The following is a 26,564-nucleotide window of genomic DNA, read 5'->3' as shown; positions in this document are numbered from 1 at the left end:
TTCTTTGAAGGAATCTTTTTCAGTTTGTTAAACTATTTAATGATGACCTATGGCTATGTGATTACTTAATGTGGGGAGGTTCAGGAAGAAATGTAAGAGAGCGTTGCAAAGCAAGGACGTGCCAGAAGAAAGATCAACACATCTGTAAAGCAAGCAGTACACAGGGGCGCCAAAACGACCCCAGTGCCTGCCACTACATCACAGAGATGTCCTGTGGTGAGCCTTGAAACAGTGAGTTGTTCTAAACAGATAATTATGAATTTCAAAATCTTATTTGGTTTTCATATGTGCCCATTTTCAGTGATATAACTTTTTCAACCGTCTCTTGATTTTGCCACATTTTTCAAGTAACCTATATTTGACAACAGCATAATAAAACATGAAATTCTGTTTTTGGTGTTCCACCAAAATCTTTAGTGTGCCCCATATGGAGGTGCCCCTGGCAGTATATTTAACATAGTACATCTGTCTTATGTGTCCTTCAGTCCACTGTCAGAAGTATAAGGAAAATCTAATTAATATTATAAAGCAAAAGGTTTTATAAGGGTGCCATATTTCTGGAAGATAGACGAACATCACTGAGAGGTTATGACGCTTCACACTCCATACCAGCTGGTGGCGGTAACGCACCAGTTCCTGCTTTATTACCGGCAGTAAACCTCAAAGAAGAAGCACCATCAAGTAAACATGGCACCGGCCAAAAAGCGCAACGTGAGTTCGGTAAAAACAGCAGAAAAGAGTGCAAAAAAAGCCAAAGTAGATCTCAGCAAAACTGTCGAGCGTATCCTCGAGAGCAGAAAGCATGCCAACGATGTTTTCGACATTCTCGAGAGCCTTCAGGTATAAATTTCCACACCTAAACATCCACGCTGTACTAAAACCTTGCCATTTAGCTAACCTTAGCATGATCACCGCTGGGCAGCTTTCAGTAAGTATACGTGTTTGTTTCCTTCGTGTTTGTGAGCAGGCAGAACAAGAGAAGGAGGTTATCAGCGCAGTCGCTGCGTGCAGCGAGCTGTTCTGTGCGCTGCTGGAGAGGAAGGAGCTGTTCTTGGGAAAGCTCCCTGGAGAGGAGGACGCATTGAGCGGTTAGTATACGATTGTAACCCGATTACCAACAGCAGTTCTGAGGTGGATGTATGCGTGTTGCTCCTGTCGCCATTTACCTGGGTTTGTCTGGTCCAGGGGGCTACAGCGCCGAGGACAAGTACCGGATATTTATGCGACACCGGTACACCAGTTGTGTTGAGATCCTGTTAGAGCACCTCAGCCATGAGCAGTATGACATCAAGGTGAGCTGTCTCTCTGTGACTTCTCCTTCCGTCACACGTTAATTAAACTTAAGAGAAACAAATTAATACATGTCTTCACTTTTTTATCCACCTGACTGTTAGAACGAAAGGCTCACATTAGACATGTTTGCTGGGGGTTCAGTATCTATTTTGCACAGACGTGTTGAAAGTTTCTGTGTTGTACGGGGAGTTATCTTTTACAGTTTTGCATTGTGCAATTGATTACGTTGCTTGCAGTTCTTGGGGACTTGAGGGAGGCAATGATATTCATTTAAATAAGAAAAATACATGATTAGATAACTTTTTGGATACAGGAGAGTGCCATGTGCTGCCTGATGAAATTTGCTGCCGGAGAAGGACTGCATCCTCTTGAGGACTTGGACTGGAGTGAACATTACAGCTTCCCAAGGGAACTGATCCAGGTAGCATGTTGGCTATGATTTCTAGGATTAATAAGTATTAGTAATTTCTGTGTTCTTTTGGGTGACTTAAGTACTTCTTTCAGCTTATTACTCAAGGCAAAAATAGCTTTTCCCGAAAGATACACTTTGTCATTTGTGGCTCCTCCTGATATTTCTTTTTTCTTGTACTGCCAGGCACTGGTGGACAACCTTCTGTCTAAAGCTACAGACAATTCCCTGCTGATCTCCAGGTTCCAGGAGTTTCTCGAGATGGAGGATGTGCGCTATTATGTAATGAGCTCCATCCGGGACAACGTCGGCAAAGTCATGGACAAAAGCAAAGGGGTAGGAAATCATCACCTGTCTGCTGTAGACGTTTACGTGGATGCTTTCTTTCTGTGTTAAAGACATTATGGGATTTGCTAAATACTGCTTGTTTGTTCCTTCCAGGCTGTGGTGCCTGTATATCAGAACAATGTGTTCACACTCATGTCCAGCATCAGCATGCCAAACCAGGAGTCAGAGCTGACCAATTTTATGGTCAAACAGGAAGGTAATACTTTTTAAGATGTGATAATCACAGTGGGAGTCCCTCTGTCTTTTGTCGTGATGATAAAATGTCACTGCAGAGGGAGAAAATCCAGTTTGGGGACTTTTTTTTTTTTTTTATAAGTCAATAATGGCATTTTTTTTCTCAGCCAAGCATGAGGACTGGAAAGCTGCCAAGCTGCATGTAAGTAAAATACTTTAAATCAAATCTTCACATTTCTGTTTGCCAACAAAAAGGTTTTCTGAATGCTATTAGATCTTTTGCCACACAGGAACATAAGCGTGTCTTTGAGAGGATGTGGCTTGGCTTTCTGAAGTATAAGGTAAGTAGATTAGACCAACAGTCTCTTCTCTGTTTTGTGCTCTGTGATATGTCTCATTAATGTTTGATGTCTGTATTGTAGTTGCCAAACAGCATGTATAAAAAGGTCCTGGTGATACTACATGACTCCATTCTGCCGTATATGAGCAAACCCACGCTCATGATCGACTTCTTGACTGCTGCCTATGAAATTGGTAAGTTATGTGTGTGCTTGTGGCTCTATGGTGACGGTACTTCACCATGAGGTCGACTGACATCTGTAACTTTTAAGGTATTTTCACATCTGGTCTGTGATAGTTTTAGAAGTCTGAACTGTAGTGATAGTGACTGTGTTTGAAATATAAAAGAATCCTAAAATTTAAATATTTTGAATTAAATAATTAATTTGGTACAAACACAACAAAAATGCTACAGTACATTGTCTACAGCATAAATGTAAATGCTCCATAAAAAACACAGGAAGATTTCATTATTAGAGTTACAGTGAAGCGATTCTTTAGCTTTGTTAGTTTTAGATTGATTAATGAGAATTTAACAGTGTTTTGTTGTTTTACTTACTTCAACTGGGATTATATCTGCTTGTGCATGGACATCAGCGAACACTAGGGGGAAGTAGTTGTTAGAATATTATTTTTCCAGTTCTCTATAGTGACCTCTATAGTGAAATGCCCTCTGACCAAATTTATTGCACTCGGACCCAAGCCTAACCTCACGCAGAGTATAACGCGTCTGCGTCACCTGACTCGTGTATCTGTTTGTCTAGCTATCCTATAAACATGAAAAATATTTGAGAGCTTTGTGGATTCAAGTTGTTTTTATGTGACATGCTTTTTGGCGGGGCTGTGCAGTATGTACACTTTCCATACTGTAATTTTTTTTAAATGAACTTGAACAGCAGTTCTCCAAGCACTCTGAAGGTCTTTCAAAGTTTTTCTTTAGTCACTGACTGCTTTTTAACCTTTTTCAGTCCAGTCCATGTGCCTAATCATTTACAGAGGAATAACCAGTGTTGGGAAGGTTACTTTTAAAATGTATTCCGTTACAGAATACAGAATACATGCCCCAAAATGTATTCTGTAACGTATTCCGTTACGTTACTCAATGAGAGTAACGTATTCTGAATACTTTGGATTACTTAATATATTATCATGCTTTTTACAACAACGTGAATGTACTATTGCTGTGTGATTTATTACTATTACTGAAGGTCCGCGACTCCAAACTGTAGTAAAGGGACCTCTGACTAATACGGCGGGGTCCCTGTCGGCTCGTAGCCGAAAAATAGCTTTACTTTGTTGTCTGGGTCAACTTTTCTTATGAGAGACAGAGAGAGGCGTTGAAAGACTGCTCCAACGGAACTTATTGTTTTCGGAGGAAAACACGAACACAGTGTACAGTCGAGTCTTAATAGCTTACTTACAACTGGGCTCGTCAGGCTCTCTTCTTGGCTGCAGTGGTTATTATTATATTTACATGCTTCCAGCTCCCGTTTTTCCTCGATGACAACTCGTACCTTTCCACTCGCCTTTTTCTCCCTCCTCGCTCACAGACACATAACGTGTATAGCAGTCCATTCTCCTGCAGCACGGACTACACTGCCCATGAGGCTACATTCTTTAGAGCTATACTTGTAGCATTCTGCCTGTTAGCTTAGCACAACAATAACAACAACAACAACAACTACGAAAAGGCGCTCTGTCACCCAGGAAACACACAGTCGCAGAGAGAGAGAGAGAGCGTCGCCCTGTAACCATGGCAACCGTAACGCTGCTGCCTGGAACAACAGAACGTAGCTGTCAAACAAAACCCAAACAGTCCTGACCCGCGACAAAATGAAACAGGAAAGTACCGCCATGTAATCCATTTATTTCAACAAAGTAACTGTATTCTGAATACCACCTTTTTAAACGGTAACTGTAACGGAATACAGTTACTCATATTTTGTATTTTAAATACGTAACGGCGGTACATGTATTCCGTTACTCCCCAACACTGGGAATAACAAACAACTTGGCAAAGAACCTGTTTTAAATTGTCTCTCTGCACTTTGTTATTAGCACCATGGTCACAAAAATAAATCATTTGTTGTTTTTTTTGTTTTTCATTTTTGTAGCTGAATCTTAGAAAAATTCCATCAAAATGCTTTTAGCTGAAAACATGGCATATGTCAGCATAGCATGCAGTGTGTTCTTAAAAAATATTCAAGGAAACTGGACAAATGGAGGACAAAACAAGACATGGCAGGCTTAAACACCTATCCATGGCAAATGAACAGCATCTGAAAATCATGTCCTTAAGAAATAGGAAAAAAGAGAGGATGCAACAAAGACTTGACACAGAACCCAAGAGTCTCAGTGACATACGAGGACTTTCAGGAAGCCGTTTTTAAGGAAGCAAAACAAGGAGAAAAGGTTGAAGTATACTAAATTACACAAGAACTGGACTGAACGTCAATGTCAACAAATTTTATGAAGTAATGAATACAAGTTTTATTTCAAATAATTGTCAATGCGTATGGATGAGGTGAGTGTCTACATCTGTAAAGCACGGTGGAGGCTCTGTCATGGTTTGGTGTTGAGAATCTTGATAGAATTATGAGCACAAAAGTACCATCAGATGTTCAAAAATACTATTTCAGAATGTGAAAGGTGGAAAAACAACACTTTCATATGTTCATCTACAGCTTTGCTATAAAGTGATGGTAATCAGCAGGTTCTTGTCTTCATCGAACAGGTGGGGCAATCAGCCTGCTAGCACTCAATGGCCTTTTTGTCCTCATACATCAACACAACCTGTGAGTGAAAAGCACATTTTTTTTTGTCTCTTTTACTAGATCAGATTATTTACAGTAAAATGGGAGACATTTGATCACATAAATCAAAACCACGTGTTGTGTGTTTGCAGAGATTATCCTGATTTCTACAAGAAGTTGTATAATCTACTTGAGCCTTCTGTTTTTCATGTGAAGTACAGAGCACGCTTTTTCCATTTAGCCAATGTCTTCCTTAGCTCCAGGTAAGAATTCAGTCACATATTTCAAAATCCTTTTTTATTCATTTATAAATCAGATTCTGTAAAATGTTGGAACATTTAAAAAAGAAAAGAAAAAAGAATTCACTGACTTTTGAGTCTCATAAATCGATATTTTATTCACAATAGAACATAGCAAACAGTTTTAAGATTTTCTATGAAAAAAATTTAGAATTTAATGGCAGCACATCTCAAAGTTGGGACTGAGGGGAAAAAGGGTGGAAAAATAAGTGGTATTAAAAAGAAATTGCTGAAGGAATATTTTGTAACTAATTAGGATAACTGGCAACAGGTCAGTAACATGATGGGATATATAAAGAGGATCTTAGAGAGGCAGAGTTTCTCAGAACAAATTTGCAAAAACAGAGTCTTTAAATTTTACAGCAATTTCAGAATCATGTTCCTTGACATACAGTTGTAGGCTACAATACATAAAATAAAAAGATTCGGAGAATCTGGAGAAATCTCACGCTGAAGTCAATACTGGATAACCATGATCCTTGAGCCTGTCATGGAAGTGTAAAGTGTAAAGTAAAAAGTGTAAAAGTAAAGTGTAAAGTGTGCGTGTTAGTCCCCATAGGGAAATAGTTCCTCTGCATTTAACCCATTCACCCAGTGAAGCAGTGGGCAGCCACCAGTGCAGCGCCCGGGGAGCAGTGTGTAGGGACGGTACCTTTCTCAGGGGTACCTCAGGGTAGCTGTTCAGTTGAGTCGAACCCCGGACCTTCCGATCATGGGAAATCCCTGCATGAGCTTAGGTGCAAATCCAGAAATCATTGTCTATGAACATTGTTCACTGTGTCGCTCACAATTGCAGGTTAAAGCTCTGTCATACAAAGAAGAAGTCGTATGTGAACATGATCCAATAAAGCCGCCATCTTCTCTTGGCCAAAGCTCATTTAAAATGGACTGAGGCAAAGTGGAAAACTGTTTTGTTGGACATGGACACCACATCCTCCGGATTACAGAGGAGAGGGACCATTCAGGTTTTTTTAGCTCTTTGTTTAGTCCCTGATGGTATGAAGGTGCATTGGTGCCTATGGAGTCATCACTGCTGAGAGCAGCGTGTGCTCTCATCCAGATTAAGTCTTTTCCAATTAAAGGCCTTGCATTTTTTTACCAAGACAACGCTAAACTCCATATTGGAGATGTTACAGAAGCGTGGCTTCACTGTTGAAAAGTCACGGCGCTGCACCAGCAGTTAGCTGTTAGAATCCTGTATCAGAAACTTATACCAGCCGCTGCTCTCCTCAGTTCCCAGATGTTTAAAAGAAAGATGATACTACGCCCTGTCCAGACTTTTTTGAAATGTTTTCCTTTTACTCAGTTTAAACATTTATTATGTTTTCTATGTTCTATTGTGAGTTTATCAAATCTGTAAATTATTGCATTCAGGTTTTTACTCTTTACACAGCATGAATGTTGTTTTGTGGGTGACCTGCTGTTATTTTTATGAGCTTTGGCTGAACTATTTAAGCTGCTAAACAGACCAAATATAAGCGTCCTACTACTTAAATAATGAGCATGAAAGCTCAGGATCTACATTGCTAAAATGCATGTTCTGTTTTTGGTTTCCTTCAGTCACTTGCCAGTTTACTTAGTGGCTGCATTTGCCAAACGTCTGGCTCGCCTGGCTCTCACGGCACCGCCTACAGCCCTTCTCATAGTGCTGCCCTTCATCTACAACCTGATCCGTCGCCACCCGTCCTGCAGAGTCCTCATTCACAAGCCCAGCGCAGAAGATGGTGAGTTTCAGACTTTTGTAGTTGGGATCGGTGTGTTAACAGTCTATGAATTGTCTGTAGGATATGTGATAAATGTTTGCTTTTGTGTGGTGACAGAACCTTTTGAGGATCCTTATCTGACGGATGAAGAGGATCCTGCTCAGTGCCGTGCCTTAGAAAGCAGCTTGTGGGAAATTAAGGTGTGCAGGCAATAACTTTAGATTCCCAAATGAATTACCTCTGTCGCTGATGACAACTGACTTTTGAGTTTTGATATTTCTCATTTTTTTCTCTTTGGGGAAAACATGTTGAAGAGATGTCACAAACGATTGAAAGTCCAATTTAAGTGGAGGAGTCACTAAAATGACACATTTTCCTGTCGTCTTTTCTATAGTCGCTGCAAAAGCATTACCATCCAGATGTGGCTAAAGCTGCACTGCTGATCAACACACCTTTGTCAGAACAGGAGGATGACATCAGTGAGACACTAGAGGTCACAACATATGAGGTGACGCTTCAAGAATTAGTTTTCCTCTTATTTCTGGTCAAATTAAATTTGGTTTAGATGAATAAGTTACTTCATTTTCTTTTTCACAGCTGATGGAAAAAGACCTGAAGCAACCCGAGATCAAGAGCGTCCCACTGGAATTTGAAACTGCCACACGGTTACTAAAAGGAGGGGGAGACGTGTTAGGACAGCACTTCTGTCTGGCATAAAATGAGTCAAAACAACGGACCACGTTTGCCTTGTTAGAACCTTTTTACACTCGTTCATCTTTTATCTCAAGTGCTTTTCAGAAAGTGTTGCCCAAATCTTCTCCATGAAAATTAGATGCTTTTTTGCTTTTTTTAAATTCTATATTACTGTCCTCGATGTGTGACTGTTGTATGCCAATAAAAACATTTTCTAGAACTGATGGTCTTTGAAGGCATTGTTCCTTGAAATCAATTATACACAATTTCAAGAATTCAAAGAAAGAATGTAAACAGGAAATTGTTGGTAAATGTTAAGCTATGCTAAAACTCAGGTTTTCTGCTTCCAGTTAAACAACAAAGTCATTCAGTGCGTATTTTCACTTAATGTGGCTGCATTTTGGTCCTCCAAAATCAGGCAGGAGATGCTCAATTTGTTATACTGTCCTGAGCAAAAATCTCGTCACCCCTCGTTATCTTTGGACAGTGGTTGTTTCTTTGCTCCGGTCCTTGTACCTGACCATTTTCAGAGGAACAGTTTTTTTTCTTAAGCCACTTATCACTGCCCTTGTTTTATGAATCATAACACATAAATTTTTTTTAGTTGAATATTTGAAAAAAAAAAACAAAGGAAATGTTATGATGATTTGCATCAGCAAGGTGTTCTTAAAGAGCTATTAGCCAAAAAACTTGGTATATCTCAGCATGGTGTGTAGTGTCAGGCCTAAAAAACGTATTTACAGCAGATGAACGGTCTTAAAGTCATTACTGTTGAAAATGGCAAAGCATCCAGCAAAGACATGATACAAAAGCTGAGAGATGCATGTGGCCCTTCAGTTGATGTGTCTAATGTTCATTGAAGTTCTCATCAGAAATGGTCTTAGTGGAAGGGTGGCTGTGAAGAAGCCATTCATAATGCAGGGGAGTGGGGAGAAGAAGCTGAAGTATGCCAAATTTCACCTGATCTGGACTAAAAATCAATAGCAAGAAGCATTGAGAATCTATATTTAAAGTTTTTACTTCAAATCCCCATTGTGTCATGACAGAGGTACAATAGTGGGGGTCTATAGGCATGGTTAAAACATGGTAGAGGCGCTGTCATGGTTTGGGGCTGCCGACAGTGGTGTTGGCGATCACGTCAAAATTGATACATTCAGACCTGGATCCTACATGCAAAACCAGCTGGGGAAAGCTGGGAAAAAAAGCACACAATGGAATACTATCAGTCATGAATTGGTCTCCACAGAGCACGAACCTCACATTATTGAAGCAGTGTGGGATCATCTTGACAGAGAATAGAGCAAAAGCCATCCAACATCCAAAGAAGAGATGTGAATTTCCTCAAGAAACCTGGAGAGCTATTCCCGAAAACGACTTAAAGAAAAGAAGAACCCATATGGAAAAGAAATAGTAAAAACATATACGAGTTACTCATGAAAGTGGCCACTTTCTCATTACTTTCATATATTTTTTTAGTAAGTATACAAAACATACAAGTTTCATTATATAATTTTTCAAGGGATCTTATATGTGTTTTCACTCTTGTATGCTTTTCATACAAGTGTCATACAAGACAGATAAAAACCTTATAAGATTTATATATATCTTTTCCATATGGGAAGAAAGCTGCCTTAGAGAGTTTAGGCTGTTTGAAGAATAAATGTTGTCCATATGTTTGAGTTATATACTTTGTTTTTATTTCCATTGTACATGTTTCCTAATTTCTTAGCAAAATATAAAGAAATTAAGGAGTACTCAAAACGTTTGCACAGTTCTGTGTGTCATATCTTAAACCTACATTAAAACATCACAGTTAATTACACTGCAAGGATACAGCCAGGCCTTATCGAGGGTGTTCTCCCCTCATACAGGTGAGGTTAAGGTTTGCCTTAGATGATCTTTTTCCGTCTGCTGTTCATATTTCATGCTCTTGTTAAGTTTGCCATATGGGCACACAGCAGGCCGCCTTGGGTACAAGAGCGCTGTGAGAGAAAGATTCTGAATCATAACTGAATTCTGTTTCAAAAGAACAAGTCATATGAGGGAGAAGCGCTCCAAAAATGTACTGAGACACACGCCACATGCAACAAACCATGGAAGCTACGGAGTCCGCAGTAAATCCCTACAGTTTTGAAGATTAGAAAATCTATTTATAATTTTTGTAGGCTTCGCTTATGGTGAACTACAAGATGGGCATGATACTACCCAGCCAAACACGATCTTTGTGAAGAGGATGAGAGAAGCTGAAGACCATTTGTTAAATGGGTAAGAACTATGAAATACAGTCCTTGCAGAAGTTTTAAAGCATCATAGATGAAGGCGTTTGCAGTTTTTATGATGCAGCATTATATCTATTAGTCCATAATATTTGCAAACACATTTTTTTCAGCTCCTGAACAGTTGTGTACAACGCTAACACTTAACAGCCATTCACAGCTAACTTAATAAAATATAATTTCAAACAATGCAATGAATCCACTTCTAAATTCAGTTTCTAGTTCATTTGTCTTCTTTAAATGAGCTCTTATTACTTGTGTGTAAACAGTGAAGAGCTATTTGCTCAGAATCAATATGAGCTAAGTACATTGCCTCACCACAGTAATAAACTTAAATCTTTAGAGAAAGGGGATGGTTTTGAATTTTAAAAAAAATACTGTAATGGAATTAATTAAAATAATGGATTTATAGATTATTTAATATATAAATAAAAATGATCAGGCCTGGATAATGTCACTCTCTCTGCCTTTGATAAATCTGCGACAGAGATACTTTGGCTCTCAGAGGTGGTTCATAGAGGTCTTTGAAGGGTGGGATGCTTTGCATAAATCTGTAAGACTCCTGAGCTCTGTGTGCTGCTGCTGTTGTTGTTGTTGTCTGTCCTCCTCCTCCTCCACAATCCCCTGCAAGGAAGTAAAAGCTGTCCAAGGTGAGTCAGCACAGAGAATCTGTTCAAGCATTTGGCCGAGGTTAGAGAAACAATGGAAGAAGAAGAAGAAGAAGAAGAGGCCAGTTATTATTCTTTTTTGTCTTTGGTCATTAGTTTTTAACACAATGGCATTCATTTATTTTAAAAAAGCCACTTTTTGAATGAATGAATCAAAAAGGAAAAGCAAAAAGGAAAAAAAAGAAGGAATCTGATCTTGTTAGTATTAAAAAAACACAAATGAAAAAACAGACAGTCAGACATTGGAGCATTTGTTAGTGTAGATTAGGTAGAGTCCAATAAGTCAAATCCCCTGAGGTGCAAGCATCATTAACCGTCTCTACCCTGCATGTATCTGTGCTCTGTATGGTTAGTGTGAATGCAACACTCCAGTGTGGAAGTCAGTGTCTGTTTGACCAAACGCACAAAGCATGTCAACATAGATGGAGATTTAGTATCAATTAATATGAGCTGTTGTATTTTCCATGCCCCCCTCCACCATACCCTCCACACACTCACACACCCCTTCACTGTGTGTCTGTGCACTAATCCTCTCTTATGTAACCGAATGAAGCTCTCTCTCAGTGATAACACACACGCACACGCACATGGACACACACATGAACATACTAGTCAGTGCTTACATGTATATGTGGACGAACTTGTGCGGGTGGCAACGGAGTTCAACTGGAATAATGATTCATCGTTTAAAAATGTGGCTTTTACTCTCAAGGACTGAATGTGTTTCTCAAAATGAAAAAACAAGTTGCGTGTTGATTTTTTTAATGAAAGAAGATGAAGGATTTGTACAGTAAGTGTCAAAAGCTCTTTATTAGTGCATTAGTGCTTTTTCTCAGCAGCAGACCTTTCGTTTTTAGCTTATGCACTGCAACAATTTGAATTTTGCATTGAGAAAACAATAATTATGAATTATAATGAAATATTTGAAATGCTTTTTGTTCATGATGTACAGTTATTTGTCATTTTAATATCGATCAAACACACTATATGTTATTGTTTGTTTGGAAACATGGTGATTAGATGGATAGGTTTTTGAACTACTAAAGAATGCACATAAATATGCTCTATTTTCAGGTGAAGTTTAGTGAAACTAAAATATAAATCTGAACCAGACACAAACTACAAAGGTAGCTCAAAATCCTTAAGTATTCAACTTTAATAAATGACACCTATTGATGCTGGTCAAAAAGCAATAGTTCTTGATTATTCAATGATGCGTACATGCTTCTCTTTGTATATATGCTGATGGCACTGTTCCAGCATTGCACCGTCAGTGTGTGTGCGTGCAGAATATGAGGTTTGCATCATAGATTCACTATGTAACCTGCAGACTGGTGTTGCAGGTGATAATGCGGGATCACAAGTCCAGTGCTAATGTGGAGAACCTGCTGAGGGAGTCTCAGAGGGAGTTACAGTGGATCCAGAGACAGCTCGCCATGATTGCTGCCAGAAACTTGCACCATCACCACCTGCAGAGCAAGGGCAAGGTAACATCATACTATAGGCCTTAGACACACTACTGCTTTTATAGCTAAGATAAACTTTAGTGTGGAAACATTAGTGTTGACCTTGGTGTAGGATAAATGGCATTTACTAGTAGCTGATAAAATTTTAACTTGTGATTTGAAGTCAGTTTTAAGTAATATTTGGTAGTGATCTTATAAGATAGGATTAAACTGTATAAATTAATATACTCTCACTGGGCATTTCATCAGGTACATCTTGCCAGTATTTGGTCAGATCCTCTTTTGCTGGCTTAAATCTCCACCACATCCTAAAGGTGCTCCCCTGAACTGAGATCTGGTGACTGTAGATACAGTGAACTTACTGCCATGTTGCAGTGCAAACTTTTAACTGTGCAGACTTTATTCAGACAGTAAGCCATGCATTCAATGTTAAAATGTTAAATGTCTACATGGGAGTCTTCATTTATTGCGAGCACTGAGATTTGAGTGCAAAGAGTTGCATCTCTTGATTATCTTGTCACTGCTTACATCTCTTTCTTTTTGTGCTTTATTTGATCCCAACAAATGTACACCTGTCAGCAACATTAAAACAATTGTAAAGGTTTTAACAGCAGCAGACATACTACTGTGTGATTCGGGCACTTTGAATTGAATCCCCTTGTCCTAAAGAAAAATTATTGATCTATCAGGTAAACCACTTGTCCTCTAGAGGATCACTGGTGATTCTAAGTCACTGACAATTATGTCTCAGAGAAGACAGCATGCTTCTGAAAACACAATGGCACAAACCTGCCATTCTCATCTCCAGCTCCATATTTTTATATGTCCACACACACACACACACACACACACACACACACACACACACACACACACACACACACACACACACACACACACACGTGTGTGATCAAATCAAATCAAATCACTTTTATTGTCACATATATATTATAGTATAGTATACTGGTACCACTGGTACAGTACATGCGAGTGGTGTGATGTGTGTGTGTTTCCATACACACACACACACACACACACACATATATATATATATATATATATATATATATATATATATATATATATATATATATATATATATATATACATATATACATATATATACATATTATGGAATGCCCTTTAGGAAAATATTATATATATATTCCATCCAAAGTCTGAATATATAGAATGATCTTCTGAATATATGAAATGAAACTTGAATATATAGAACGATCTTCTGAATATATAGAATGAAACTTGAATATATAGAATGAAACTTGAATATATAGAATGAAACTTGAATATATAGAACGATTTTCTGAATATATAGAATGAAACTTGAATATATAGAATGAAACTTGAATATATAGAATGAAACTTGAATATATAGAACGATCTTCTGAATATATAGAATGAAACTTGAATATATAGAATGAAACTTGAATATATAGAATGATCTTCTGAATATATGAAATGAAACTTGAATATATAGAATGAAACTTGAATATATAGAATGAAACTTGAATATATAGAACGATCTTCTGAATATATAGAATGAAACTTGAATATATAGAATGAAACTTGAATATATAGAATGATCTTCTGAATATATGAAATGAAACTTGAATATATAGAATGATCTTCTGAATATATGAAATGAAACTTGAATACATAGAATGAAACTTGAATATATAGAATGAAACTTGAATATATAGAATGAAACTTGAATATATAGAATGAAACTTGAATATATAGAACGATCTTCTGAATATATAGAATGAAACTTGAATATATAGAATGATCTTCTGAATATATGAAATGAAACTTGAATACATAGAATGAAACTTGAATATATAGAATGAAACTTGAATATATAGAATGAAACTTGAATATATAGAACGATCTTCTGAATATATAGAATGAAACTTGAATATATAGAATGATCTTCTGAATATATAGAATGAAACTTGAATATATAGAATGATCTTCTGAATATATGAAATGAAACTTGAATACATAGAATGAAACTTGAATATATAGAATGAAGCTTGAATATATAGAATGAAACTTGAATATATAGAATGAAACTTGAATATATAGAACGATCTTCTGAATATATAGAATGAAACTTTAATACATAGAATGATCTTCTGAATATATGAAATGAAACTTGAATACATAGAATGATCTTCTGAATATATAGAATGAAACTTGAATATATAGAATGATCTTCTGAATATATAGAATGAAACTTGAATATATAGAATGAAACTTGAATATATAGAATGATCTTCTGAATATATAGAATGAAACTTGAATATATAGAATGAAACTTGAATATATAGAATGAAACTTGAATATATAGAATGATCTTCTGAATATATAGAATGAAACTTGAATATATAGAATGAAACTTGAATATATAGAATGATCTTCTGAATATATAGAATGAAACTTGAATATATAGAATGAAACTTGAATATATAGAATGAAACTTGAATATATAGAATGATCTTCTGAATATATAGAATGAAACTTGACGTCACGGAGGCGCTTGCGCCATCTAGTGTTTTCCTTGTTTGTACCTGCGAGGAATGGCACTATGAGCCAGTCCGCACGGAATTTTGTGGCTCAAATTCTAAGTAATGAGGAGCTAATTAACACCTTGGCAAATGCATGTTCTGGCCAACCTAATATTTGTACTAGTGTACCGCATCGTACTACTGATGAAGAAATTTATTCACTTTTTCATCGTGGAAGACCAAATGCAGTGAACCTCTCCGGTCAGATAACCCCTGGCTATCCAGCTAACGTTATGGAGAACGTGCCTTCCACATCACAGGAGTGCCCCACAACAGGTCCCATCTACAATCTTAGACCTTTTACTCGAAAGGGCCCAAGGCAGAAGAGGTAAGAACAGAACTAAATGCACTGAAATTACTAGTGGAAGGTTAGTAATAGCCCGTAGGTTTCAATTGCTCGACGAAGCTAAGTAAACAAAAATATCACAAAAAAACAAAACAAAAAAACTGTGCGATAGACTGACAGCGTGTGGACGTGGAGACTAAACTGTGCACAACAGTTAATTTGTTTAATTGTGGAAACATTTCTATAATATTTCACGTCCCGTAAGCTTAATCTGCAAACATTGTGTAAAAGCAAAGCACATCAGTTGTTACAATACATAGTTGTTGGCAGTATATAATTTAATGAAACCTTTTTTAAAGCAACAAAAAGTACTCCGTGAATTGAAGACATTTGTTTATGTGATTGTTAAGTTTCTCCACCCATCCATCCCACTATCTTCCATCATCTATCCATCCATTCATCCATCCATTCTCTTCCACTTATCCAATTCAGGATTCCAAGAGCCTATCCTAGCTACCATGGGGCTAGAGGGTGTTTATTAATGCAGATTAGACATGTGTACAGCATGGTGTATTTTTTTAATTAAATGTACTTCATTGATCAGAGAAGTGTAATATAACATGCAGAAATGTTTAATTTGCCTTTATCCTCCATTAGGTTTCCAGCACAGCTAAGCAGGTCACATTCTGTGGCTCAGTCTTTCACCAAAGAAGCGATTCTCTTGCCAGACCATCTAACTACACATGTGCCAAGGCGTAACAAAAAAGCTTGGCTTTTTGAAAATGGACATATAAAATCTGCACTGGAGTTTAGCTGTGACTGGGACTCAGACAAAGTAATGCAGGCAATAAGGACTGCCTTCCAGCCAGTTGTTGAAGGATGCAGGTAAGCTATGTTTTCTTCCTCCCCTAGGCTACAGATTTTGCTGGCATGCCACACCAAACTAGTTGAGCCATCACTCACTTCCAAACAGACTTTGAATGGAGACCTTGTGAAAAAACTGTTTCATCAGAAGTCAATTTATGTCAGACCTGACAAGGTCATCTTATGTGAGGACAATGAATCAGTAAGTAATCCTGATCATTTCAGCAAATGTATGTATTTTCATAAAATGAGAGTGAAAAAGGCAAAGATGGATTTTAAACTCCCTTAAACATTGTCACTTGTATTATGTTTTAATACATAATACATAAACATATTACTAATATTTATTATGACATTTTGTTGTCAGTATAATGAAATGTATTATCTGTTTTAATTTACAGACATATTCTGATGGAGAGAGTAGCCATACAAGCAGGCAGGATTTCACAGAAACGTTGAATTCTGACAAATGCGGTAAATATTCCTATCTAAAAGTCGCTCCAAATAAACTGTAAATTAAGTTGGTTCACTGTCTGTTACTTAGTCATCTTAGGCATTGTGTCTTTAGCTAAGTGTCAAGTCTTTGTTAAAATCATATTTAAATTTAGTTTAATATTTTGAGCAGGAAGAAATGTACCCCTAAATACATGAAAAGCAAAAGCTATAAATGTGATTAGATGTTATTCAAAAGTTAAACTCCTGTTCTTTGTGTTCTCACAGTTGAAATTTCTAAAGAAGTTCCCTCAGCCATTCCCATTGTTAACGCACAGTCCATGTCTGTTGATGATGAGGTCATCTGGTGCGTTGCTACCCAAGATGTTTGTACTGTTGAATCTTCCATCTCTGCTGACACCCTCACAATGTCCACCAATCCTGCTGTCGTTGCTACTGATGAGGATGAGCCTTACTCCAGTGGAACATCTGCCTTTGTCAGTTACAACACACCTGGCTTATCAGTGGGTTCTTCTGCCAGTGTTACTGGTGACACACGTGTCTTCTCTAGTAACACCTCCAGTGTGTCCAATGGACCTACCCAGCCAAGTTTATCCAGCACATCCTACAGGTATGTGTTTTGTACATGTTTGTATCTTTTAATCTTTTGAGCTATATTGTGCAAAAGTCATGACCCACCCCTGCTTTCTTTGTATTTTGCTGGAAAAATAGGAAAGAAGCGCAGTGATTTACTGAAGTCTACAAAATTCTGTCTACAAACAGACATGGAAGCGCAGTATATTAGAGTAGAACAAAACTTGTAGAATTTTAATGAGCTTAAAATTCAAAATGTGATATGAGCTACTTTAGTCTTCAACATAGCTTGAACTCTCTTAACCAAGCTTTCTTGATGGTGATGTCTTCTTTTTATTGAATTTCTTTAAGCATGGTTCAGGAATAGTTTTCCAGGCTTTTTGTTCTGTTCTCTGTCAAGATGATCCCACACAACTTTAATAATGCTGAGGCCAATCTATGTATTGTGATAATGTAATTATGTCAACATCATTTATATGTAATTTAACTAAATAATTTACAAAACATTCTGGCTTTGCAGTACATATCTTGGCCTGTTTGAGGAAGAATACCTGTCAGATGACCCCGACCTCCAAGAAGCCATTTCAAGGTCTTTAGACTCAAGTGCAAGTGAAAGGTCAGTACAACACAAACTTTTACATGTTGAAAGGTCAACATATTAACCATTATTTTATGTTTGTTGCGGAAAAGGAGTCATCTACTGTCTAGTTTTGGATCAGTTTGAATAAGCAAACTACGAACTGCAACCTGTGATTTCTGTTGTCATTTGAAGATTACCAAGGCTATCAGATTACTTATATTTTACTTGATATATGTTTTGGTTTATTTTTACTTTTTTGAATGGAGGTTGGTTGTCAGTGTTGGATCTTGTTGTTTTTCTTGTTCTGCTTGTATTTATATAGTGTATTTATACTATTTATAAATACTAGTGTATTTATGACAAGATAAAAATGTAAACTTAGTTTAACTTAAACTTAATCTTTTTTCCATTATCACAAACATTCTTGATTTGTATCTCTTTTTTGTTAAATATCAATTACAGTCTTAAGAATGGTACATCATTATTCTGTTGGTGGGTTATTGCCATTGAGACTAGTATATTTCTTTACTGTTTTTTTTTTTGTGTGTGTGTATGTTTCAGTGACGTCCAGAGCTTAGAGAGAATCTTGGAGCAGATTGTTACTAGAGTAAATAATGACAGCACTGTACGCTTCAACATCATAAGGCGAAATGTGTGGGATGGAGCATCCAGAGCCATGGGCAGATCCAATTTTTCACCAGAGAAAAAAATAGAGGTGAAGTTTACTGATGACTATGGAATATCTGAGGGTGCTGTTGACAATGGAGGACCTACTCGGGAGTTCTTCCGACTTTGCCTCTGTGAAGTCAAGGACAAACTTGGCATCTTTGAAGGTCCACCCAATGCTAAAGTTCTTACGTGCAATTCTAAAGGTACTTATGATTTTATTAATTGTTGCCATTTGATTTATTTTACATCAATACATTATACATCAATTGGTTTGTGATTACATGTACGAGTTTAGTATCTCATACAGTTAACTAAACACATTTTTTTGGCAATGACAGAATTTTTGTACCACCACAGAGGATTTTAAAAAATTAAACCTAGATTGACTGAAGGGAAGATTGTCTGCTTTAGTTGAAAGGTTTGAAACAGTACTACATATTTAGAAATTCTGGTCATTTTTATACATGCTCTCTCATTTCTCAAAAGTAATTATTCAAATGACTGATATGGTGTAATTCAACAATCAAGAGATGCACTTATGAATGGAAACACAGATGTTTTACAACAAGGTGCAATAGTAAATAACTGGAAGGACTTTGCCAGAAAACATCTAAAAGAACTATGCTATACTACTATGAAGATATGGACAGATGACACCAAGATTAACCAAAATGATGGAAGGAGAAAAGCATAGTAAAGAAAAGAATAGCTTAAGTCACACATGGTGGAAGCAGTGTTATGACACGGGCATGAGTAGCTGCCATAGAACCAAGCCACTACTGTTGTCAATGATAGCATTGGTGATTTGTGAAGTGTAAAGGGCAATCTGTTCAGATTCAGCCAAATGCAAATGCTAAATTGATTGGACAGTGTAAATTGATAATAACCCAAAGCATAACAAGCCAGCTCAGTTACCTGATCTGACTGTAAGGCTGTAAAGAATTGTAAAGAATTTTAATCCTTGTATTAAAAATAATACATAAAATGGTGTTAGCTTTCAATCACTTGTCTAAAGCAACCATCTTTAAAGATGGTGGATAATGTATAAAATTGACTGTAATTCCTAATCAGCTGGTGCCATTTTTACTCCAATTCATGACAGGTCCCTGTGTATCATATTTCAGCTCAGTTGTTCCATGTATAGGCATTCTTTATCTGTATCTAAGACAGTCTGGCCCTGTAAGGGGAAAAATGTTCTTCACCTCTGATACAGCAGTCCACAGGAAAGTAAAATGTAATTAGTTCAGAAATGTCTCTTGATAAAACCTCAAAACCTCTTGTTATGATACAGGTTCCAAATCCAATCAAATATAATAATAGTAATATAAAATACAATTTGATTTTGTTTTATTTTGGCTAGGTTCAGAGATGGCTTGAGGTCTCTAGGTGTCCTAGATGCTCTACAGACATACCCTCTTCAGATGAAGTGCCTTTTCGTGAAAGCTGGAATGGCTCTCAGAGCAACTGATATGGAGAATCTATTCCAGATCATTCACTCCGAACGAGGGAGTAATGCATTTCAAGATGAGTGCCGGACCCTGGCTTTCTGGCAAGACTATCTTCAGGAGGCAGAATGTGAGTTTACTACTTGGCACATTGTTTGACCATAAATCAAAATTCTCACTTTTGTGCAGCAGCATCATGAAATTACAGACATAGATGCCATAACAAAAAAGGTAGATAGATAGTACTGATGCAAGTGCTGGGTTTACAAAGAACATTGTATCCAAATGTGATTTCAGTTTGACTTCAGTGTATTAACAGGATAAATAAATAACAGGATAAATAGGAGGATAACTAAATAAATAAATTATTACCAATCCTGTATACTGAGTACAAATAATAGGCTATTGCTGCATCCACGTACATTTAATATGTTGTGGTCTCCACTAACTTCTTTTTTTGACATTGTGGTTTCACTGTATAGCCTAAATAAGCTTCATGTGTGTCTTTCAAATTACAGCTTACTTTTAAAAATATATACATGTTTCACTTTTGATTTAATCTTTTGGTAATTTAATGTATCTGTACATCAGTAGTCTTAGTCAGAATATCATTAATATTTTTTATTTTTCTATCTTATAGTTGAAAATGATGTCTCTTTGGAAGATATTCTTGTTTTCTGCACTGGATGTGACAGCATACCAGCCCTGGGTTTTTCTCCAAAGCCAAGCCTTGAGTTCGTCACTAACTGCAGATTTCCAGTGGCCAATACTTGTGAAAATATCCTTCGTATACCAGTTCATTCAGTGTACACTACTTTCAAATCAGACATGGATTTTGCAATACGGAATTCACCAGGATTTGGAAGAGCATGATGTGTTTTCTTAAGGATTGGTGACATGATGAGGATTTGGGTTTTTTTCTATTTTGCATATGCATTTTTTATTTTCTTGTTTTTGTTAATGTTGAAAACCCCGCATCAGAGTACACCCTGGACAGCAGTAGGACTGTATAGCCTAAATAAGCTTCATGTGTGTCTTTCAAATTACAGCTTAAATACCAGTTCATGCAGTGCACACTACTTTCAAATCAGACATGGATTTGATAAGCCGAAGAGAATGGATAGAATAATTTTGTTTCAGTTTATACATGTGGGGCATTTTTTTGTTTTTTGATTGTAGTTAATTTGTTTTCCTGCTTATATGGCATGTTTTGTCTCTGGTATGACCCATAGTAACATTACATTATTTAGCACCCCTGCAGTGAGCAAAATAATATGCCACAATCTCATTGTTATATAGAATTAAGTTTTCTCAAATGCTTCCTGTGTTCAACTATTCCACATAATGTGAATTTTCAAATGAGATGAGTTAAGCTTTATTTCAGTGTCCCATTTGAACATTTATGCTTTACACAGAACTTTGTATTAATATCATTTAACTTTTAGCTTAACTCACAGGTTTAAAAATGTTTTTGTTAGGTTTTGGTAAAGTTTTGAAAAGTATTACAGTAACCCTACATACTAAAAGGTAGAAAGACAGTATCTCCAACACTGGCAGCAAAGTTGTCTATAAATGTGACAGACATTGGTTAGGTCAAACCTGGTTATGTTACAGGTTGAAATATGAACATTATATCACACTATATGACATTACAATCTTATCAAATTATTATATATTATCAAAGTATTATAAACAATAATAATAATGATAATGATAATAAACATAACCTGGTTTGCAGGGAGTGTTTTAAGGATTTTGTTTGCATATTTTACTATACTACTTGATAACACAGGCTCATTGTAGATTGTTTGGGGTTTTTTTCCTCTTTCATTTTGTTTTTTTAAGACCAGCCCTATTACTGCAGAATATTATTTCCTTCCTATGGGTACTGGAAATACACAAATAAAGTGTTCTGTGTTTCTACTTTTTATGTAATTTGTGTCTTTAAAAAAAAGTTTAAAGAGTTTAAAATGTATAACATATTTTATTTAATGAATGAATCATAATTCCTGTTTATTAACAGATACATTAGTACATCATACAATCATATGTAACATATACTGTAACATTTTGTACTGTGACAAGTATGGTTTGTCATGAAAGAAAAGTGTAGTCTAAACACTTTATTTGTCTACTTTTATGATTTAAATGGCACAAGTGAATATGAAGATAAAACCAGTCTTTTTATCTTACCTTTCTTTTACCTAAATAATAGTCTTGGACCCTTTTCAGTATCATGATATTTCACAATTTTTAGTGTCTGGCACTCAAATAAATTTTTTAATTAACACAAACAAATTTACTAATAACTTAACTGAAGCATGCGGCATGCTGTCAAAAAAACTTCTATCCCATGATTTCCATCGTCACTCAAGGGGTCGATCTGCCTCAAGTCAGCCGTCAACTGCTGGTGATGGTAAGAACGATGTCTGAAGTGCACTTGACTGAGCGGTCTGTGATGCTGAGGAAGTTGCAACATTCCAACAGTCCACAGCTGCAGCGGGGAGTGATTTTCCATTGTCCTTAAGCTGTGATGGTTCCACTGATTTACAAATTCATCCACAGATCTGTTAATTCTTGGAAGATATACATGGTGAAGAGCCCTAATATGAAATGGATCAGTGCTATCTAAAATCCCAACATTTTCCATAAAGAGGAAAAGGTCTTTAAAGTATGCTGACACAACTCTGTTTAGTTCACCCCACAATCTTTCAATTCTTTGATTATGCACACTTCGTCCAACCATAAAGCTTCCTCTGTTTGGCCCTCGATGTTCAATCATAAACCGTGCAATATCAATATTCTCACTGCCAGCATCACCCCTGACACGTTGTGGGAGGTCAAAGAGATCAACGGCACTCTGGAACCCCCAAGGATTTAACTTATGGTTTGTGTCAATATGCCTGGAATAAGAAGAAATATATTATTATTATGACACTAGATGTACATTAAAATAAAGGTCTATGACTTTGACATTGTACTTCTGTCATGTAAACTATTTCTGGAGATAAACAATATTTTAAACCCAGACATTATACAACATTGTTTATTAAAACACAAACAAAATATTATATTACTACAATGCAGGAAGTAATAATTAACATTAATCAAATTTAAGACGTGAAAAAAGGCATACCACACTTGATTTGGGACAGTGACATTGTAGACCCTCCGCTGAATTGCTCTCCGTCCTCTCAAAGCTCTTCCCACTGGATCAACTATTCTTAAACGTTCTCGCACTCGCCACCGCTGAACTCTGATTCCTCTTCCTCTCAAACTACCACTAATGTAGGATTCTCCTGAGCCAGGGGTATGTGTAAGAATCTCAGTAATGAGATGATCAAGATCCACATTTGAAGTATTATTAAAATTTCCATAGTCCACTAAACTTAGTTGTATCCTGTGGTTGTACAGTGTTCGAACATTTACTGACAACATTTGAGATATGGCCATCCAACTAAACCCCAAGTCTCGCATGTCAGTCAGCTGAGTAGCTGGTATGTTGTACCTAAAAGAGTTAGAAACAAAAGAAGAAATATGTTAACTTCTTTCTTATTTCTTGCATTCATTATCTTGTTTGCCATCTCTTGACTCTTTCAAGTGCCATACACATTATGAATGAATTTGTTTCCATTTTTATCACTTACCTTGGCCTTCCTCTTTGAGATGTAGAATGATATAATGAGCCCATAACATGTGCTTCAGCTTCTGCTCGAAGTGTTAGCTCAGTTGACATCTCCATCAGTGATTGATAAATTCCCTCAAGAAGTGTGCATAATCTTCTCCCAGAAACGTTTTGTTGAACATTATTCATGAGCACTAGAAATTTTGCAATAATGAAAACGTGTTCTTCAAGGTGACGTAGTATAAATTCAAATTATTTCTACCATTTGCAGTTTGAACAGCTGTCGCAAAACAGTTGTCAAGCTCTAAAAAGTACTGAAATAGTTCAGCTGATGCCATTTTGTAAAGGCAGAGAATTCAGAAACACATCATCTCTAAAAATGAGGTTCATACATTCTATATATTCAAGTTTCATTCTATATATATTCAAGTTTCATTCTATATATTCAAGTTTCATTCTATATATTCAAGCTTCATTCTATATATTCAAAAGATCATTCTATATATTCAAAAGATCATTCTATATATTCAAGTTTCATTCTATATATATTCAAGTTTCATTCTATATATTCAAGTTTCATTCTATATATTCAAGCTTCATTCTATATATTCAAGCTTCATTCTATATATTCAAGCTTCATTCTATATATTCAAGCTTCATTCTATATATTCAAAAGATCATTCTATATATTCAAGTTTCATTCTATATATTCAAGTTTCATTCTATATATATATTCAAGTTTCATTCTATATATTCAAGTTTCATTCTATATATTCAAGTTTCATTCTATATATTCAAGTTTCATTCTATATATTCAAGTTTCATTCTATATATATATTCAAGTTTCATTCTATATATTCAAGTTTCATTCTATATATTCAAGTTTCATTCTATATATTCAAGCTTCATTCTATATATTCAAAAGATCATTCTATATATTCAAGTTTCATTCTATATATTCAAGTTTCATTCTATATATATTCAAGTTTCATTCTATATATTCAAGTTTCATTCTATATATTCAAAAGATCATTCTATATATTCAAGTTTCATCCTATATATTCAAGTTTCATTCTATATATATTCAAGTTTCATTCTATATATTCAAGTTTCATTCTATATATTCAAGCTTCATTCTATATATTCAAAAGATCATTCTATATATTCAAGTTTCATTCTATATATTCAAGTTTCATTCTATATATATATTCAAGTTTCATTCTATATATTCAAGTTTCATTCTATATATTCAAGTTTCATTCTATATATTCAAGCTTCATTCTATATATTCAAAAGATCATTCTATATATTCAAGTTTCATTCTATATATTCAAGTTTCATTCTATATATTCAAGTTTCATTCTATATATATTCAAGTTTCATTCTATATATATTCAAGTTTCATTCTATATATTCAAGTTTCATTCTATATATTCAAAAGATCATTCTATATATTCAAGTTTCATTCTATATATTCAAGTTTCATTCTATATATATTCAAGTTTCATTCTATATATATTCAAGTTTCATTCTATATATTCAAGTTTCATTCTATATATTCAAGTTTCATTCTATATATTCAAGTTTCATTCTATATATTCAAGCTTCATTCTATATATATTCAAGTTTCATTCTATATATTCAAGTTTCATTCTATATATTCAAGTTTCATTCTATATATTCAAGCTTCATTCTATATATATTCAAGTTTCATTCTATATATTCAAGTTTCATTCTATATATTCAAGTTTCATTCTATATATATTCAAGTTTCATTCTATATATTCAAGTTTCATTCTATATATTCAAAAGATCATTCTATATATTCAAGTTTCATTCTATATATTCAAGTTTCATTCTATATATATTCAAGTTTCATTCTATATATATTCAAGTTTCATTCTATATATTCAAGTTTCATTCTATATATTCAAGTTTCATTCTATATATATTCAAGTTTCATTCTATATATTCAAGTTTCATTCTATATATTCAAGCTTCATTCTATATATATTCAAGTTTCATTCTATATATTCAAGTTTCATTCTATATATTCAAGCTTCATTCTATATATATTCAAGTTTCATTCTATATATTCAAGTTTCATTCTATATATTCAAGTTTCATTCTATATATTCAAGTTTCATTCTATATATTCAAGCTTCATTCTATATATATTCAAGTTTCATTCTATATATTCAAGTTTCATTCTATATATATTCAAGTTTCATTCTATATATATTCAAGTTTCATTCTATATATTCAAGTTTCATTCTATATATTCAAGTTTCATTCTATATATATTCAAGCTTCATTCTATATATATTCAAGTTTCATTCTATATATATTCAAGTTTCATTCTATATATTCAAGTTTCATTCTATATATTCAAGCTTCATTCTATATATATTCAAGTTTCATTCTATATATTCAAGTTTCATTCTATATATTCAAGCTTCATTCTATATATTCAGAAGATCATTCTATATATTCAAGTTTCATTCTATATATTCAAGTTTCATTCTATATATTCAAAAGATCATTCTATATATTCAAGTTTCATTCTATATATTCAAGTTTCATTCTATATATATTCAAGTTTCATTCTATATATATTCAAGTTTCATTCTATATATTCAAGTTTCATTCTATATATTCAAGTTTCATTCTATATATTCAAAAGATCATTCTATATATTCAAGTTTCATTCTATATATTCAAGTTTCATTCTATATATTCAAGCTTCATTCTATATATTCAAAAGATCATTCTATATATTCAAGTTTCATTCTATATATTCAGACTTTGGTTGGAATATATATATATATAATATTTTCCTAAAGGGCATTCCATAATATGTATATATATATATATATATATATATATATATATATATATATATATATATATATATATATATATATATATATATATATGTATATATATATATGTGTGTGTGTGTGTGTGTGTGTGTGTGTGTGTGTGTGTGTGTGTGTGTGTGACAGGAGATAATGATAATGAAAAGCATAATTACCCTGTTTTGAAGTACTTGAATTACAGTTT

At 35.0% G+C, this 26,564-nt stretch overlaps 3 protein-coding genes across 16 annotated transcripts in view; all 3 read left to right on the top strand.

Moving 5' to 3' along the window:
* The first annotated feature begins 633 nt into the window (after window positions 1-633).
* noc4l (nucleolar complex associated 4 homolog) lies at window positions 634-8,235 on the top strand. The gene is made up of 15 exons (XM_082539176.1): window positions 634-840; window positions 968-1,088; window positions 1,186-1,292; window positions 1,607-1,714; window positions 1,889-2,038; window positions 2,144-2,246; window positions 2,392-2,426; window positions 2,515-2,565; window positions 2,647-2,758; window positions 5,298-5,358; window positions 5,469-5,579; window positions 7,176-7,339; window positions 7,436-7,518; window positions 7,713-7,826; window positions 7,916-8,235. Exons 1-15 carry the CDS (start codon window positions 688-690, stop codon window positions 8,033-8,035), a joined length of 1,593 nt encoding a protein of 530 aa, XP_082395302.1. The 5' UTR covers window positions 634-687; the 3' UTR covers window positions 8,036-8,235.
* Window positions 8,236-11,559: 3,324 nt separating this feature from the next.
* Window positions 11,560-26,564, top strand: part of rimbp2a (RIMS binding protein 2a) — an 87,985-nt gene continuing 72,980 nt past the window's right edge. For 13 of the 14 annotated variants that reach the window (XM_082542402.1, XM_082542403.1, XM_082542399.1 and 10 more), the window contains exons 1-2: window positions 11,560-11,745; window positions 12,299-12,442. In XM_082542402.1, coding sequence (XP_082398528.1) covers window positions 12,305-12,442 — 138 coding nt within the window. In that variant the 5' untranslated portion in view covers window positions 11,560-11,745; window positions 12,299-12,304. Of the gene's footprint in view, window positions 11,746-11,765; window positions 12,443-26,564 lie in introns of those variants that run through there. The other variant, XM_082542397.1, reaches the window with a different exon arrangement.
* LOC309711513 (uncharacterized protein) lies at window positions 16,207-19,614 on the top strand (the record flags this gene model as incomplete). The annotated part of the gene is made up of 6 exons (XM_082541904.1): window positions 16,207-16,358; window positions 16,558-16,630; window positions 16,877-17,219; window positions 17,703-17,798; window positions 18,324-18,634; window positions 19,598-19,614. The coding sequence occupies exons 3-6, from the start codon at window positions 16,930-16,932 to the stop codon at window positions 19,612-19,614; spliced, it is 714 nt and encodes a 237-aa protein (XP_082398030.1). The 5' UTR covers window positions 16,207-16,358; window positions 16,558-16,630; window positions 16,877-16,929.

This window comes from Aulonocara stuartgranti (genome assembly GCF_965226115.1).
Source record: "Aulonocara stuartgranti genome assembly, chromosome: 7".
NCBI classification, from domain to species: Eukaryota; Metazoa; Chordata; class Actinopteri; order Cichliformes; family Cichlidae; genus Aulonocara; species Aulonocara stuartgranti.
Note: the sequence above shows the minus strand (reverse complement) of the source record. Positions and strands in the feature narration are given on the sequence as shown.